Here is a 15,282-nt window from a genome sequence, read left to right as displayed (position 1 = left end):
GGGGGGGGGCGTGTGTGGGGTGTGTGTGTGTCTCTGTGTGTGTGTGTGTGTGTGCGTGGCTGCGGCTGCCGGGCGCCGCCGCCGCGAGGTGCGCGGCGAGCCCCGCGTTCGCCATTACGAGTTGAGCACACGTTCGCGAGCGCGGGGGCTGCCGGTGGCGCGGATCGCCCGCGGGCACGGCGGGCAGTGTAAATAAACCCCTGCCCCTCGCCCCGCTCGCCGCCGCCTCGCAGTTCTTTTGCTCCGCGTTTTGCTGGCAGGAGCGCGTAACCCAGGTGAAGGCAGAGAAGGGAGGGTTGTTTTTATGAATGGGACTCTTTGAGGTTAATTAGCTATGCAAATGCAAGCAGTTCATTCATGCTGCTGCCTCTTTTTTTTTTTTTTTTTTTTTTTTTTTTTTAAAAAAAAATCTAAAAGCCATCTTGTATTCCCCTCTAGGCTGATTGGAGTCCAGATCCCGAGGAAATCTCCAGATCAAATGCCCAGTAAATAAAACACTGAGCTAAGACTCGTGGAAGAGCTGCAGAATGGATGGATTTTATGACCAGCAAGTGCCTTACATGGTCACCAATGTGAGTGATCAGTTCAAAGTTGGTGTTTATAAACTTGACTCCGACTTATTTCTGTGGGGGAGTTTTACAGACACAGTCTCTGCTTTGTTACCGCTGTAGGGGCGACTCTTCATCTGGGAGCTTTGCCTGCAAGATGAGCCTATCTTCTTAGTTATTGCAATAAAGCATCGTGTTCTTTTAAAGACAGTTTTGGGATGATTAAAAAATCATGCACATGATTAGCAGATGAGAGGAGAGAGCAGCAGCAGCTGCATTCAAAGTTTCTGGCTGTGTTTGCCTGCAACGTTCAGAAGAATGAAGTTGAGGCAAACATTAACCTTTTTTTTTTCTCCTTTTATTTTCTTTCAGGACTTTGCAAACAATTTTATAAGTAACACAAGAAAACAAAGCAGTCTATTTTAATTTCATATCTGGGTTCTGCATAGCTTACGCAGAAGGGATTTATGGGCTATTGTGTAGGTTTGTATACTTTAGGTGCTAAAAATACACGATTGGTATTGTGTTGCCGCTTGAGCACATTATATATGTATCTGTACAAATAGATGTCTACATAGATAGATAAAAATGTTTTGCATTTACCCACAGGACTCTTTTGGAGGATGTTAGGGTGCTCAGCAATATCTTTTGTTAGAAATTTAAGGCTGCAAGACAATCATTTCCCTGTTTGAAAATGTAAAGAACTTATGCCAACTTTGAGTATCCTTGATTAAATTAAAAAAAACCCACACCAAACCAACCAAAATCCAAACCTTCAATTTCTAAAGTAACTGATCTTTCCTGTTTATAGAATCCGCGTGGGAGAAACTGTAATGAGAGACCGACAAATGTCAGGAAAAGAAAATTCATTAACAGAGACCTGGCTCATGACTCAGAAGGTGAGGGCTTGTCATTCCCCCCCTTCCCTCCCCCCTTCTCCCTTTCTTACTAAAGCAGAGAAGCTTTTTGAGAGCTATTTATTTATTTATTTTTGAGATAAATATATGTAGATCAATCTGAATAAACTGGACAAGAAAACTACCTTTACTACTGCAAAACAAACTGGCAAAGACAGTAAATTGATAAAGTTGATACTCTTTCCTTGACTTACCCTGTTGGGTTTTGTGCACATGTGGCACACAGGTGTTGTGCACTGAGGCCAAGACTTCGCAGCCTCTGACACAAGTCATGGCACCTGGCTTTTTCACCATCAGACCTCTTGAGATTTAAGGCTTTTTTCATTCCTCCTGTCTTTTAACATCCTTTTCACTGGTATGTCTTCACTGGTGGTAGCAGGAGTGAGAGAATGTGAATGTGGAGACTGTTGATTTTCATTCTAGCTTGCTGTAGAGCTAGTGGTCAGGCTTCTGGTGTCTGCTGGGCTGTTTCTGTTGTTGTACGACACTAATAGGGTTAAAAATCCAGGAAATTTCGGTTAATGAAGCCTAGAATTGAGAAAGTTTTGGAGGGCCAAAGATTTATAACTTAGTCCCATCAGTAGTCACTCATGTTTGTAGCTTGAGGACTATGGGCTAGTAATAGCTGTTAACACTTCTTTAGGTTACCAGGTCTGTATATGTACTACGCTTACGCCCCTGTGAGTACGTAAGACATACAGGAAGGCATGTAGGAGCCTATAACTTACCCCTGTATAAATCTTATCAGGTTCAGGACACATTGATAAACTTCTCAAAATCCCTACTTGCCTGGAAAAGTAGATTGAAAGGAAAGCAACTTTCTGATTTTAAGTCATTTCCCAATATGAATGTGAGGTATCAGTCCACAGGATAAATGAATAGCCTCTGTCATTTAAGTGTGTGTAAATAGTTGTCTGTCAGCATTCATAAGAGAGGAAGTCTCTCTCAAAATACAGTAAATTAAAAATAAACCATTTGTTAGTTCAAATATCCTACTTAGTCTTAGTAAACAGAATTTTCATAACTGAGTTTCTGAGGTTTCCAAGTAAGCCGAATGCTGCTCTGGTTTACACGCATTGTAAGCAACTGATTTCAGTGAATTGCAAAAGAAGATAAACTGCTGCAAAACTCAATCTATGAAGAAATTGGTTTTAACTTTAAAGAAGTACAGTGAGTACAGCATAGAGGAAATAGTGGTGATTTTCTTGTCATATGAAGTAAAACATAAGGGGAAGTACAAAAGATTTCCCATTTCTGTTTGCTGTTGCTGCATCTCAGGTTGTGGCTTCAGAATTTTTATATGATAGATATGACCCTACTATTAAAAATACTCAGTTATTGCTCAGGCAGAACTTCTGAAGTCTGAGTAAGCTTTATCTGGGGCAGATATTGCAGGAGGAGGCCTGAATTATATAAGGAGAAATAGCTCACCTGTAAGAAAGATTATAATTTTTAACTTTTCTATGTATTGCTGAGTGAGCCTTTTATTCTACAGAGCTTCGTTAAGGTTCTAGTTATTATTTCAAGAGTTGACAATACAGTAAGTGCCTGGTTTTTTTATTAATAGGTGTAGAAAAATCATTAACCGATACTCCAAAATACCTACTTTGTCTATACATTTGACTGCCAAAATAGGATGCATGTATATTGTTCTTAGGGAAAAATATATTTTTGAACATATTTTAATCTTATGAAAAGATTAAAGGTATGAGTCTTTTATCTATGTCTTTATGTTTTTGCAGAACTCTTTCAAGATCTCAGCCAATTACAGGAGACATGGCTTGCTGAAGGTAAGGGAAAAAACTGCTTTTAAAAAGAGGAAAAACAACTCTGGAGGGGAAAAAAAAAGTCCTGAACTTGCTGTCTTAATGTTCAGCCCAATTAATTGAGCTCTAAAAGAGCCACCTCATGTGTCATGCATACATTAGAGCCTCTGATGAGTTTGTCTTTGGGGACTCTGGGGCTGCTCTACCCAGTGTCATCACAAATTACCAGGAGAAATTGCTTCCAGCTCACAATCACATCTGCTTTTGGCAAGAACTAATGCACCAAGACTTCAAGTTCTAAGCCTCTGTTCAGATTTTAATTGCAATTGATCAGGTTTATATTATTGTACCTCGAGAGACTACATACAGCCAGAACTGGGCTTGCTGTTTCCTTTTCAGCAGCACATATAATTATTTGGTGTTCTGGTGGAGTACTTTTCTGATGGCAGAAATTAGTTTCTCTGGGTTCATCGGGACGGGATGCTTCAAGATTTAAGTGCAAGTGTCTTCTTTCCACCTTGTTCACAACACAGAACATTAGGTGTGTATGAAGTACTTAAACAGTACCTTTTTCTTTATTTTCTCTTTTTTTCTTTCCTAGAAACCTTTACCTATTTTGCATGTTATTTTTGTCTTCGTATTTGTAGTTGTGAGATTGTGTACTGGGTGATTAGAAAACTAACATTGGTGTGTTTTACACATGCATGTTCTTTTAAGTATTTCAAATAATCTTGCACAGCACATTCTAATGAAGAGAGAATGTTTAAGAACAATAATGTACAAATCTGAATTTAGAGTAGTTGCTGAGAGATTCGTTTAACAATAACAAAAATGTGCTGCTGCATTAAAAGAACTTTAACAAGTTGCAAGGTAGCTTTGTGCTAGTTGAAGTCTATTTGTTCTTTTCAGCAGTATTTTCTGATTTTTTTTACTTTGATATTTACAATACTCTTTATATGAAGCATCAAGATTTTTGTGCATTGCCTGTTCTTAATATTTCTGGTCAACATTTATATGTAAACTTCTGCATCTGAAATAGACATGAATTTGATGAAAGTTAAAAAAATCTCTCTAAATTTGTCCTGATTCAAAATGGATGTGAGTATTCACATATGTTTAATTTTTATCATGTACAGGACTGTGCACAGCTGTTTATAGAAGAGATGTTCTGGTTTTGTTGGTTATTTTTTTTGAAAGGAGGGATGTTGAGGTGAAATGTTTGCTGTTGGTTTACATAGAAAGAGGGAAATATTGCTGATGACTACTTGCCTACATACTGATTCTGTTTTAACAGCTTTATATATAGTTAGTCAAGTTCTTTAGCTATAAGTAAGTTGTGGGGTATTGTTTATTTTGATGACATTTTTATTCTCATAGCATTATTCTTAGTATATGGTTATTCTGTATATAATCAGAAAGCCCTCCTTAAATTAATGGAACAGAGGATATATTTTTATGAATTAACATGATTCTTTCCTAATAATTGAAAACAGGATGTCCTGTACTAAGATAATTTTTGTAGTATAATGAACAGATACAACTGTAGCTGTCTCCCTGTGGTAATTTTCCTAAGGAACTCTTTATGTGGTATTATCTCATTCATTCTAGCAAGCTAGAATTATGTTAAAGTACTACTCAAAAGATACTATTTTTATTTGGAGAGGATAACTTTGATTTTTTCACTGGCATGGATGATTTTGTTTCTGAAAAAATTATATTCTTTGATCATAAGTTAGAAAAATACAGGAATATTCATAATGCATGTGCAGATAATAATGGAAATTTAAAAATAATACAGAATTTAAAACTAATGATTTCTGTAGGTACATATATATTAATATAATTGCAGTTTTTACTCTAGAGGCATTGCTTATTTTTGATTAGAATGAATTGTTCGAGAGCATTTTTACCTCTTTATCAGAGTGTATTTCACTGAATAAATTTAGATAGGTTCTGAGAAAAAGGTGTCTAGTCCTGTGTCAGCTAGGTTGAGGAACCTTCTTAAAGGTAAATAAAATGATATAGTAAATATTTAAAAAAAGAAAAAAAAAAGTTGATTTTTTGCCTAGCAGAGGATAATAAAACTAAATAATGTTATTTGTCTATAGCATGTTATAGCTAAATTTTACAGGTTTTCCAGTGTCCTAGAAATACTTTAAGAAATCTCTGTGTTTCGGGCCAAGCCGTGGTTTTAACTGTTTCATAAAACACAAACTTTGCACAGCTTTCCTACGGCCTAAACTAAAACTGAAATAAAAAGTTGAGAGCATCAAGTATTGAGCTGTTAACTTGATCCCAAAGTTTTAGTAAAAAAAAACCCCCACCCTAAACAACTTTCAGTAGTCTTTATAATGTACTAGTGTTTGAGGATATTGTAGCTATGCTCAAATGTCTACATGGATGAGCTTAGCCAGGAAACAGATTTTGAAATCAGACTTGTTTACCCATTGCTGGATGTGTCCATTTATGTTCTTCTGGACCTTCATAGGCTAGAAGTCTGCCAATTTGGCAGCATCAGTAGTGTTTACATATTTCTTTTCATGAAGCTCTGGAGCCAGGGAAATGACCATGAAATTTTAAAACATCTTGACCCTTTTTAAGAAAAGCAGTGGCAGCTGACCAGGTTTCTCCCACGAGTTCAGATCCCCACTGGGGAGTAACCAGGTCAAAAATCTACTTATTAGTTAGGAGAAGAAAGTGAGTTGCATTTTATGGCACACAAATATAATGCTTGAGAATTTTTTTGTTTGCTCTTCCTTGAGCTATCCTTACTACATCATACATTTTAGCCTGGAGATTTTTACAGTTAGTGTCACCTGTGACAAGTTGGTGGTAAACAAATAAACAGAAATGTATTCTTTTCCTGTTGGAAATGGTGAGTGGTTCACATGTATTAAAGAATTAATCCAAATGTAAACAATTCAGTAACCTCTTTAATATTTTATCACTACATAATTAACAAGCTGAATACTACTTACAGAAAGCTTACAAATGTATTCCACTAGCTGCATACTAGATTTTTATGGAAATGAGTTTTGGTTCTTACTCTGTGTAGTATTATTTATGTAAGAAAGAATCTAAATTATTTTGATGTAAAACTTACTCTGAATAAGGTTCCCTCATGTCAATTGTTATGCAAGACAGAAGATAGGGTATAACTGTTTTCTGATGCCAGAAATTGAAAATGGGAAGCCTTTAATAATTTTGTCAATGTTCAACTTTGAAATAGTTAAAATTGCCTATTGCTAACTAAGACAAATATTATTCAGGTATCTTTTCTTTTATATTTAAATAACTCAGTGGCAACATTTTGTCACGATAGTACTGTAAAATTACTTTATTAATTCTATATATTTGGAATCAGATTGGTTCTGACATAACAATTCTTCAGTGCTTTGAAAAAAATGGTTCAAATATTAATCTAATGTTATCATGGTAGCTCTTACTTCTTACTGTGGAATAAAATGAAGAGAGAACAAATTTTTAGTGAGTGAGTGTCTCCTTTCTATGGGGAGAGCATTTGTTTTTGGGGAATAATAGATTACCAAAACCCAGATTTTTATTTAAAATTACTCAGATACTAATTTCTCCTGAGCTTGTTAAAAATACATAAAAAGCATCCCAAGCAAATACAAATAATATATGTACTAGATCTGCTTCTTAGAGCAATAGATAAGAAGCTTCTCAGATGGTAATATACTGAAAAATAAAATACAATGTTCTTTGAGTGATTTGGAAAAGAAACCAAAAATATTAAGTGAAGAGAAAGTGATTTGAAATAATAGCTACAGGTGACGGGTTCATGACTCTACTGTGGCTCAGCTACATTGAGTGGATGGCTTCTACAAGCTACTAGTATTCAGAAGCCAGTTTTTAGTATCTGAAAGTAAGTAATTTTTCTCAAAAAATTAACACCCAACTTTGGAATGAACTTTAGAAAAGAAATTTCTGCCCTCTACTTTCCTAACCTGAAGGTCCCACCAGTGTCGCAGTGATGTCTAAGCAAGTGTTGACTTATAGTTTATTTCTTAAATGAGGAGGTGTGAAAGTAAGTAGCTTCTGGTTCTTAAAGGATTATTTTTAATAAAAGTACTAGATCTTCAAATAGTGCTCTAGTTAGAGTGGCTTTGTTTAATCCGGCTAACTAGATTTTTTTCTCCCAAAAGTTGTAAGATTTACGGAGTGTAAGGCAAATTGTATGTAGCCATATTCAAGAATTGTCTACTTTTATCAATTTTTATAGTAGTAATAATAGTCAAAAAATGATAATATCTTCATGGCTGAAATTTACCAATGAGGACAAACACTCTTAAAAGCAGTGAAAAGACTTTTAGTTTATAGTACAGAGAATGTCTTCTTTTTTCTTTTTTTTTTTTTGGTGGATTCTAGTGATCTGACAGATTTGGTTTTCTAATACTCGTAACTTGTGATCTTAAATATCTGCGCAAAAAAGGAGAAGAGTTAGATTAGGCAAAATGGGAGGGAAGGGGATATTATTTAAAAAAAAACCCAACAAAACCCCAAAGAAATAAATCCACCAAAAATCTGCAAGTCTTAAGTCTGCAAGAAGTAATAGTCTGAAAGTAATAATGTTTTTCTTGTTTGCTGGAAAAGTAAATAACTTTTACTCAAAATAATAATTTTCAAAGGCATAGTGGAGCAAAATGTTAAATGCGAGCGCTCCTTTTAAGCTAACTTTTTTCTTCATTTTTAGTATAGCAGCAAATGAAGAGCAGATTCTGCAAACCCATCTTCATATTCCTAGGGATTATTCACATAAGGAAGAATTTTGAGATCTGGAGCTAGTTTTGAACTGCATTTAAGTTTATTAGTCAGAGTATCTCACATTATGTAAAAAGGGTTTTGGCTTGTTTTGACAGCAAATCCAGTGCTTATGGGAAATAATATTTTTTACCATCTTGAAATTTGTCACTGTTTTGCTTCCTGAATGCTTCTTTGTTAGAGACAGTTGTTCCCGTGGAAAAAGAACAACTACCAACGAACGCCCCCCACCCCCCAGCTCTTTCAGGAATTAGTTACAATTTAGCCAATCTTTCAGATATTCAGACTTGACAATGAATCAAAGAAAACTCAATAGATCCATTACTGTTGAGGCCTGAAGTCTTATTTTAGCTGAAGCCAAAATACTACTGTTCGTATAGAATTTCCTGTCAATTTCAATTTCTTTTACCACTTTGAATAACTGATGGATATTTTAAAACTAATTGCTCTTAGCTCTAAAAGTGAAGCATGAGGTCAGAGCACACAGTACCGCAGGAAGTGTTCTGCTACCCAAAATAAAGTTTTAAGTGAAGCATTTGCAGCTTCTTGTTTTTCTGGAACGTTTCCGATTTTTTTTTAACAGGAACACCTTTCCCTGGAATGCAGCTCAGCTTTTGGAAGCAGTTTTTGACTGGGAGTAGGAAGAGTTAAATTTAAGCCCTTTATAGTTTGCTTAACTTTTCATTTATAATGTTCCTCAGCAGGTCTGTGCTGCATCTTGAGACAAAGCAGTGAAATCAGTGTGTTTATGCCTAAAGTTCAAGTTTACTTTGCTGTAGCTCTCTGGAAGGGTGTGACATGAAAAGCTTGTGGTTGGGGCCACATGGTTCATGCTGGACTGTGTTTTTGTGAATGGAGGCAGAACTCCAGTTCTGACTGCTTGTCTTGAGGAATTGCTTCGGAGATCAGCTGTCTCATTCACTGGCAGAAAGAATGACTCATACATCTTCTGCCTTGTTTGGCTCCAGGTCATTGTTACAGTGGATAGAGCTGGTTTTAATTAAATATTAACTCCTTTTGTCCTGGATGCTTGTTAATGGGAACTTTTTGTTTACTTGCAATGAAAGCAAGCTAACAGGCCCTAGTTTTAAACTTTTTTCCCCCCAAAATTGCTTTCCATTTGCAAAATGAGCTGTCAGTTCAGCTTTTCAAAGATTGTTTAAAGCTCTAAAAACTACAAACAAGTATTAAGTGTTTTTTGCTGTGAATGTTTGCATTTGGCAAACTGATTTTAACTTAGTAGGTAGTGAAACTGTAAAACCTAAACTGATAACATCTCAAGATCATCATTAACATTTCTGTACACTTCCCAAATCCTCTTGAGATGTTACAACTATAGTCAGAAGAAAAAGAAAACTTTTGGTAATATTCTAGGCTGAGTCGGATAGTTTATGCTGCAGATGTCTGCTTCAGGAGTGTGAGGCTTGATGGCTCTGAATGTGGAATGAACTGATGTAGCTGCTCCTGCTATTAGCAGTAAAAGCCACATGCTTAATATCTTTCAAAACCTTTTATTAGTCTTTTGGAATACACTTGCCTTCTCAAACCCCCATAATTAAGTAGCTCAGGGAAATATTCTCATTCGGTTAGGTGATCATTTCAGATATCTTTTTCAATTTTCCTCTGAATGGCAAAGTAAAAAAAAAAAAAGTTTTGGTGATTTATGCACTGTGTCTTGTGTATGTTAACAGAAGACCAATGAAGATTTTATGGCAAGCTTGCTGAGTTGCAGTATTTGTGAATAAAAGAGGAAATGAATGGCATATGTATATAAATGTGCAGACAGTTGCAACACTGCAAGTACATTTTCCTTTCAGACATTCATGTTGAAGGGTCTTTACTAGTCTATTTAATTTGCTACAAAGTCTGCCTGTAATTATTCAAACTCCAGGTACAAAAGCCCTCTTCTACTTGAGTAATGGGATGATGTATCCCAATGATTTGCCCTCTCACAGCAAGGTGCTGGTGGAAGGAATCTCTATGTATGAGGATGATTGCTTGCATTTCAGCAGCATGATCATGTGCGAGTTTCAGTTTTGCTAGTTTAAAAATAATATCGGATTAAATGAAGGAATAATTTGAGTTTTCATTTCCACTAGCAGATCCTTTTAACTTCTCCCTATAGCCTTTTGGGCTCATTTCTAAGGTACTGATGCTACTAAAATTAGATTCCAGTAGAAATGCATGTTCCTGGGTTGAACATTTTGGATGTTGTTATTTGTTTTGTTTATAGTTGGCAGGGTTTTAAATACTTCTTAACTTGCTGCATTCCTTTCTCTAAAGAGGCTTTTAAGGCTATGTTAATATTGTATTTAAATTTTGACAGTGCAGTCTCCACCTGTTTCCAGAGTACTGATAAAGTGATGTGCTTTGATCTCTATTAAATATGCCTTCATAAATTTTGGGGATCCATGAATGAAGTACATTTTTCTTGTTTATTCCATAAACAAGAGCAAATCAGGTGTAATGGCAGTAATATAGAGGTTTCCATGACATATTTTATTTTTTCCTTACTCTATGGCTGAGGAAAACCGAAAAGAACCTTATTTACTGATATTTATACATAAAACTCTACAACAGATTTGTTCTGGACTAAGTCAAATTAAAGTGATAGAACCAGAACAAAGCACTGGTGAAGCTGTCTGGTGTGCAGAGTATGCTCTATGGAAAGTTATATGACATTAGCTGTCCCAGTACTGCAATCGCTAAATGTAGCCTCTGTATTTAAACAGGAGGTTTTTTTTTCTTTAGGGCTTTTTCATACATCCTAGATTCACAGATTAATACATATATATGTATATATAAACTGCAGGTGTGTGTTAAAAAATTAGAGTTCTACTAGCCTCCTTGCTGCATTTGAAAATGATAGCTGGCTTAAGAAAACTGCGTGGGATGTGTCTTCTGTAAACAAGAAATTACTTGATACAATTACTTTAAATCTGAATGTACTCACAGACCCTTGAAAAACAATTGGAAATATAAGAAATCCTTATGAACTGATTTTTAAGTAGAAGACTTTGATTTCATAATTGGATTCTTCTGTGACAGTCAAATGGTTGGCATTTTTGTAAGGAAAATGCCAAACATTTGCATGCAGTCAATTGCATGAAATGTCAGAAATTACAGAGTATTAATATTTGGGCTCCCTGAGTTCATTTTTGGTAAAAGTTCTGTAGTTTCTCTGGAAGAAAGAGAAATTTAATGTGTCAAAAATACTGGGAATATTTGGGTTGGTAAAATAAGTGTTTTATACAGCTTCAAACTTTGAGGAGCCCACATGTCCTCAGAGGCACTGATTTATCCTAAAAGGATGATTTACTGTAATGTTATTTTTTTCTTTAAAAACCCAAACAACAAAGCAACAGTAGCTATGCTTTTTTTTCACAGTAAGGCTAATTACACTTAGTGGGTTTATCTTACACTTCTTTTCAAATCTGCGTTTGCATATTTCCCAAGGTCATTTGTTCTTAAGGGGTACTTTCTCCAATTAAGACAGTAAGATTTTAAATTTATTTTAAAATCCAGAGCAAATAATTTTAGAGTAATGAGCCTGATTCTGAACTCTTTACCAGGAAAAAAAAAATTCCAGTTAAGTCATTAGAAATATTTCCTGAGTAAGGAGTGGCGATCTGGTCCATCAAGAGTACTGAAGTGCACATTGAAAATAACTGTAATTATAGTTAAATATGTATTTTAAATTCAAACAAATTATAACTGGTAGCAATTGTACATATATGATGAGGAGTATGCACTTTCTAAACTAGAAAATGCTCTGAGGGACATGAAAGTTACATTTTATCACTTAATGTGTTTAATAATTTGATAGTCACAGTTTTGATAAATGATTATATAAGCAGCATTTACCTCTCAATTCTCATTGGGTAACCAGATCATGGCAGATGTTAACTTTTAATGAAGATCATGTGAATTATTTGCTTATCTTTAGACAAGAACTGTGTAAATTAAAGTATTTTTAAACAGATAATTTTATGCAGCTTTGCTGTAGTAATTCCTGTTAGTGTGTATGTTGAGGAAACGATGACAAAGTTGAGATGATAAGCTGGATCTCTCTCAGGATGTACGCAGCAGCAGTCTTGCTCTGAGGATGCCGTTTCTCAGTGTAATTTTCTGCAGTTATTTGAATGCATTCATCTGTAATATACATTTAGTGGTATTTCAGCTTAAATGGTTTAAATGAGTTTACAACACCGTTTGAGAGATGGTTAATGTCTTAGATATACAATGAAAAGGAACTGAGGTACCACAGGAGCAAAATTATCCATTAGCAGAGCATGAAATGATGGTATTTTATAGTTCTGGTTTGTGATGAAAGTCTCCTAAAAGCAACGATGATCCTACATAAGATGAATGGATATTAATCATGATTTTTGCTTTAAGTAAATTTTTTTTATGTCTGAAATGTTGTTGTTGAACCAGGAATTCTGTGGTCTGGTAAAACAGTTCTTTTTGAATGTTTGAAATAATATCAGAAAATCCCTACTGTGTTGGTTGACTGCCACAAACAATTGGAATCACATTTAAGTAAACCGAAGGTGTGGTAGTTTGGGGTTAAAGAAGCATAAGTGTTAATCACTAGGATTTGTTTTTATGTGGACTTAGTGTTCAGATATTTTGAAACTGAGCACTGATGAGTTTTACCTGTGGCATGGTAGGTCCAGACCCTGGTGCAGGGAGTGAGGCAGGGCAAGTCAGCCCATTCCCATTGCTCTGTGCTGGGGCTGCTGTGGACTCAGACTGCACCGCACAGCTTCACCCCAGGGTTTATCAGATATTAAAATGATGTGCTTGCCTGATTTTCATACTCAACAAGGAAAAAAAAAATCCTAGTTTTAAACTTGGCAGTGCTTTGAATTAAGCACAAGTCTTTATTTATGCTATAACGGCTTCTTTTAATTCTTGTTTTTTGTTTGTTTGTTTGTTTGTTTTTTTGTTTTTCTTTCTTCAGCTCAGGTACCTGACAATGATGAGCAGTTTGTGCCAGACTATCAGGCTGAAAGTTGTAAGTATAGTACGAATCATCACTTTCTTAAAAATATGTATTTGTATATTTATGTTTGGGTCTTCATATTTGTTATTTATTGTGTCATCTGCAATCCTTTTGCTGGTCGGTGACATCAGTGTGATAAGCAGATAAAGCAAGTGGCATTTTGATGTGCAGCCAAAAGAAGTTGTTTGGGCTGAAGGTATAACCTTTAGCAGGGGACCCTCTCCTATCATTCCCACCCTGAGCCCCAGGGAAGCATGGAAAAACTCAAGTTGTGGAGCTGGAAGGAGTTTGTCCGTAGAGTGAGCAGAGGAGCATTCTGAGCCGGTACAGATCAGATACCGTGGGACATAGGAGGCAACTCTGCTGAGCAGAAATCAGGCTGCTCAACACGTTTTGTGTATCAACAAATAAATACGGTTCTCCACATAATCAATGAAATACAGCTACTGCTGAAACATTTTTAAGTTATCTTAGCATGTGGCATTTTGTTGCTCAGACAAAATTTCCCTTTGAATTAATGGAAGGAAGCAGGAGTTACATTAAGCTGAATGTTTTGCTTTGTTTTCTACTCTACTTAACAAGGACCTAAACCTATTTTTATCAGCCTATGCCACTCGAGTCTTGCTTTCACCTGCTAAAATGCTACTATTCTGTTAAGCACTGGCTCCCCTTTGCTGTACCTTTGGTTCTCTGGTTTTGGGTGGTTGCAAGGACATAGCATGAGAAATATCTGACAAAGTCATAGACTTCTTGGAGCACCTTTATGCATTTTTATTCCTCATGGCAAGACTTCTCTCCATCATCAGAAGTCTCTTCTAAACAGTGTCTGCTGATTGTAGCAGAGCGCATGGGAGCTTTTCCATTTTGCTAGATAACTTAAATAATTTATCCTATCGGAGTGAATTACTGCAGTTCACTAAACCAGATAGCTGTTAAATACAGCATTCATGTACTGAAACATTAAGATTAATATTAGAGAGATTGGGAAGAATTGCATTAAAATAGTCTTTAACCCAAAAAACAAATTCAGTTTTCCTATAAATCTTTTAGATTATTTTTCCAGTTACTAGGAATTGTTCTAGGAAGAATTTATTGAGAGTATTCATAACAGCATTTTGTGAGGAAAAAAACCCCACACTTTTTTTTTTTCATCCCCTGGAATTGTTGCTGTGCAGGATAGTATTCCCACACAGCAGCAATTTATTTTTGTTTTTCTCTCAAAGTTCATGTTCATAAACCAACCAAAAATCATAGTCACTTTTCAACTTATAAAGTTGCCCTTATAACAGGGTTTTTTTCCTACCTCTGTCTTAAAAGACTTTTAAAAAAATTATAATGTGAAAGCCAAAACAATCTATAAATTGAAAATTGGATACGTTATTTTACATAGGGAATTGTGCCCAAATATAGTCATTCATGCATATATCCTTTGTGTAACAGTACAAAGTTCAGTTGGGGCTTCTATTAACCCACAATTATCGTTATACAACAAGTCAATGATTCTTGGAAAATACTTTGTGAGCTGTGAAAGAAAAGCCCCATTGAAGCTGGTCACTGCTTTTGGTGATAAAGAAATACTCCTAATATGGTTATTTTATTAATGCTGTTGTATTTCAAAGTTCCTTAGCCACAGCTTACACAGTATTATCAAAGGAACATTTATTTCTTCGTTTCAGTTGGTTTCTTTATCTTAAGTAAAGGTCAGGAGAGCTTCCTGGTGAGCTACTCTGGCAAAGGTTATGGAGTTTCAGACGTATACTTGGTTTTAAGGTATGTAGCTGTGGGCTCTGCAAAACAGGAACAGAGATCAACATAACCAAAGCCATGGGGAAACTACTGCTGCAGAAGTAGCACAATTGTGACCATTTTCTTTAGGATCCAAACCTGCCTTCAAACTCCATTATAATGACTTACTATATATAATCCATACCTCTGCACGGTACTCGCCCTGTTACTGGCAGCAGTCTGGCAGGAGCACTTTGGTTTTGGTTCTTTTTAAATTTATTTTTATTTTATATGTGGGAGAGGATGGACAAGCTTTCATGGATTTAGTGTTTAATGCATTTAATTGAGCCAAAAATGGTGAAGGATAGAAGTGTAAACCAGTGAAGGAGGTCACAGCCACTCTAGTTCAAAGGCAACTAAACTGTGGTTCATTGCAGAAGTTTTATTTACGGAGCTGGATATAGGTAGAGGGATGTGGTTGATGTGCAGAGTATGTAAAGAAAACTGCAGTGCTCCAGTGAAACAGTTACAATCTG

At 35.8% G+C, this 15,282-nt stretch overlaps 1 protein-coding gene across 4 annotated transcripts in view; it reads left to right on the top strand.

Annotated features, from left to right (window-relative positions):
• The window catches only part of ETV1 (ETS variant 1), a 65,892-nt gene that overhangs the window by 429 nt on the left and 50,181 nt on the right, over positions 1-15,282 (top strand). Inside the window, exons 1-5 of one of the 4 annotated variants that reach the window (XM_027639085.1) lie at positions 170-275; positions 439-572; positions 1,360-1,447; positions 3,208-3,255; positions 12,980-13,033. In XM_027639085.1, coding sequence (XP_027494886.1) covers positions 528-572; positions 1,360-1,447; positions 3,208-3,255; positions 12,980-13,033 — 235 coding nt within the window. In that variant the 5' untranslated portion in view covers positions 170-275; positions 439-527. Of the gene's footprint in view, positions 1-169; positions 276-438; positions 573-1,359; positions 1,448-3,207; positions 3,256-3,630; positions 3,773-12,979; positions 13,034-15,282 lie in introns of those variants that run through there. The other 3 variants (XM_027639082.1, XM_027639084.1, XM_027639086.1) reach the window with 3 other exon arrangements.

This window comes from Corapipo altera, unplaced genomic scaffold, assembly GCF_003945725.1.
Source record: "Corapipo altera isolate COAL_440 unplaced genomic scaffold, ASM394572v1 44, whole genome shotgun sequence".
In the NCBI taxonomy this organism is placed as follows: domain Eukaryota; kingdom Metazoa; phylum Chordata; class Aves; order Passeriformes; family Pipridae; genus Corapipo; species Corapipo altera.
Note: the sequence above shows the minus strand (reverse complement) of the source record. Positions and strands in the feature narration are given on the sequence as shown.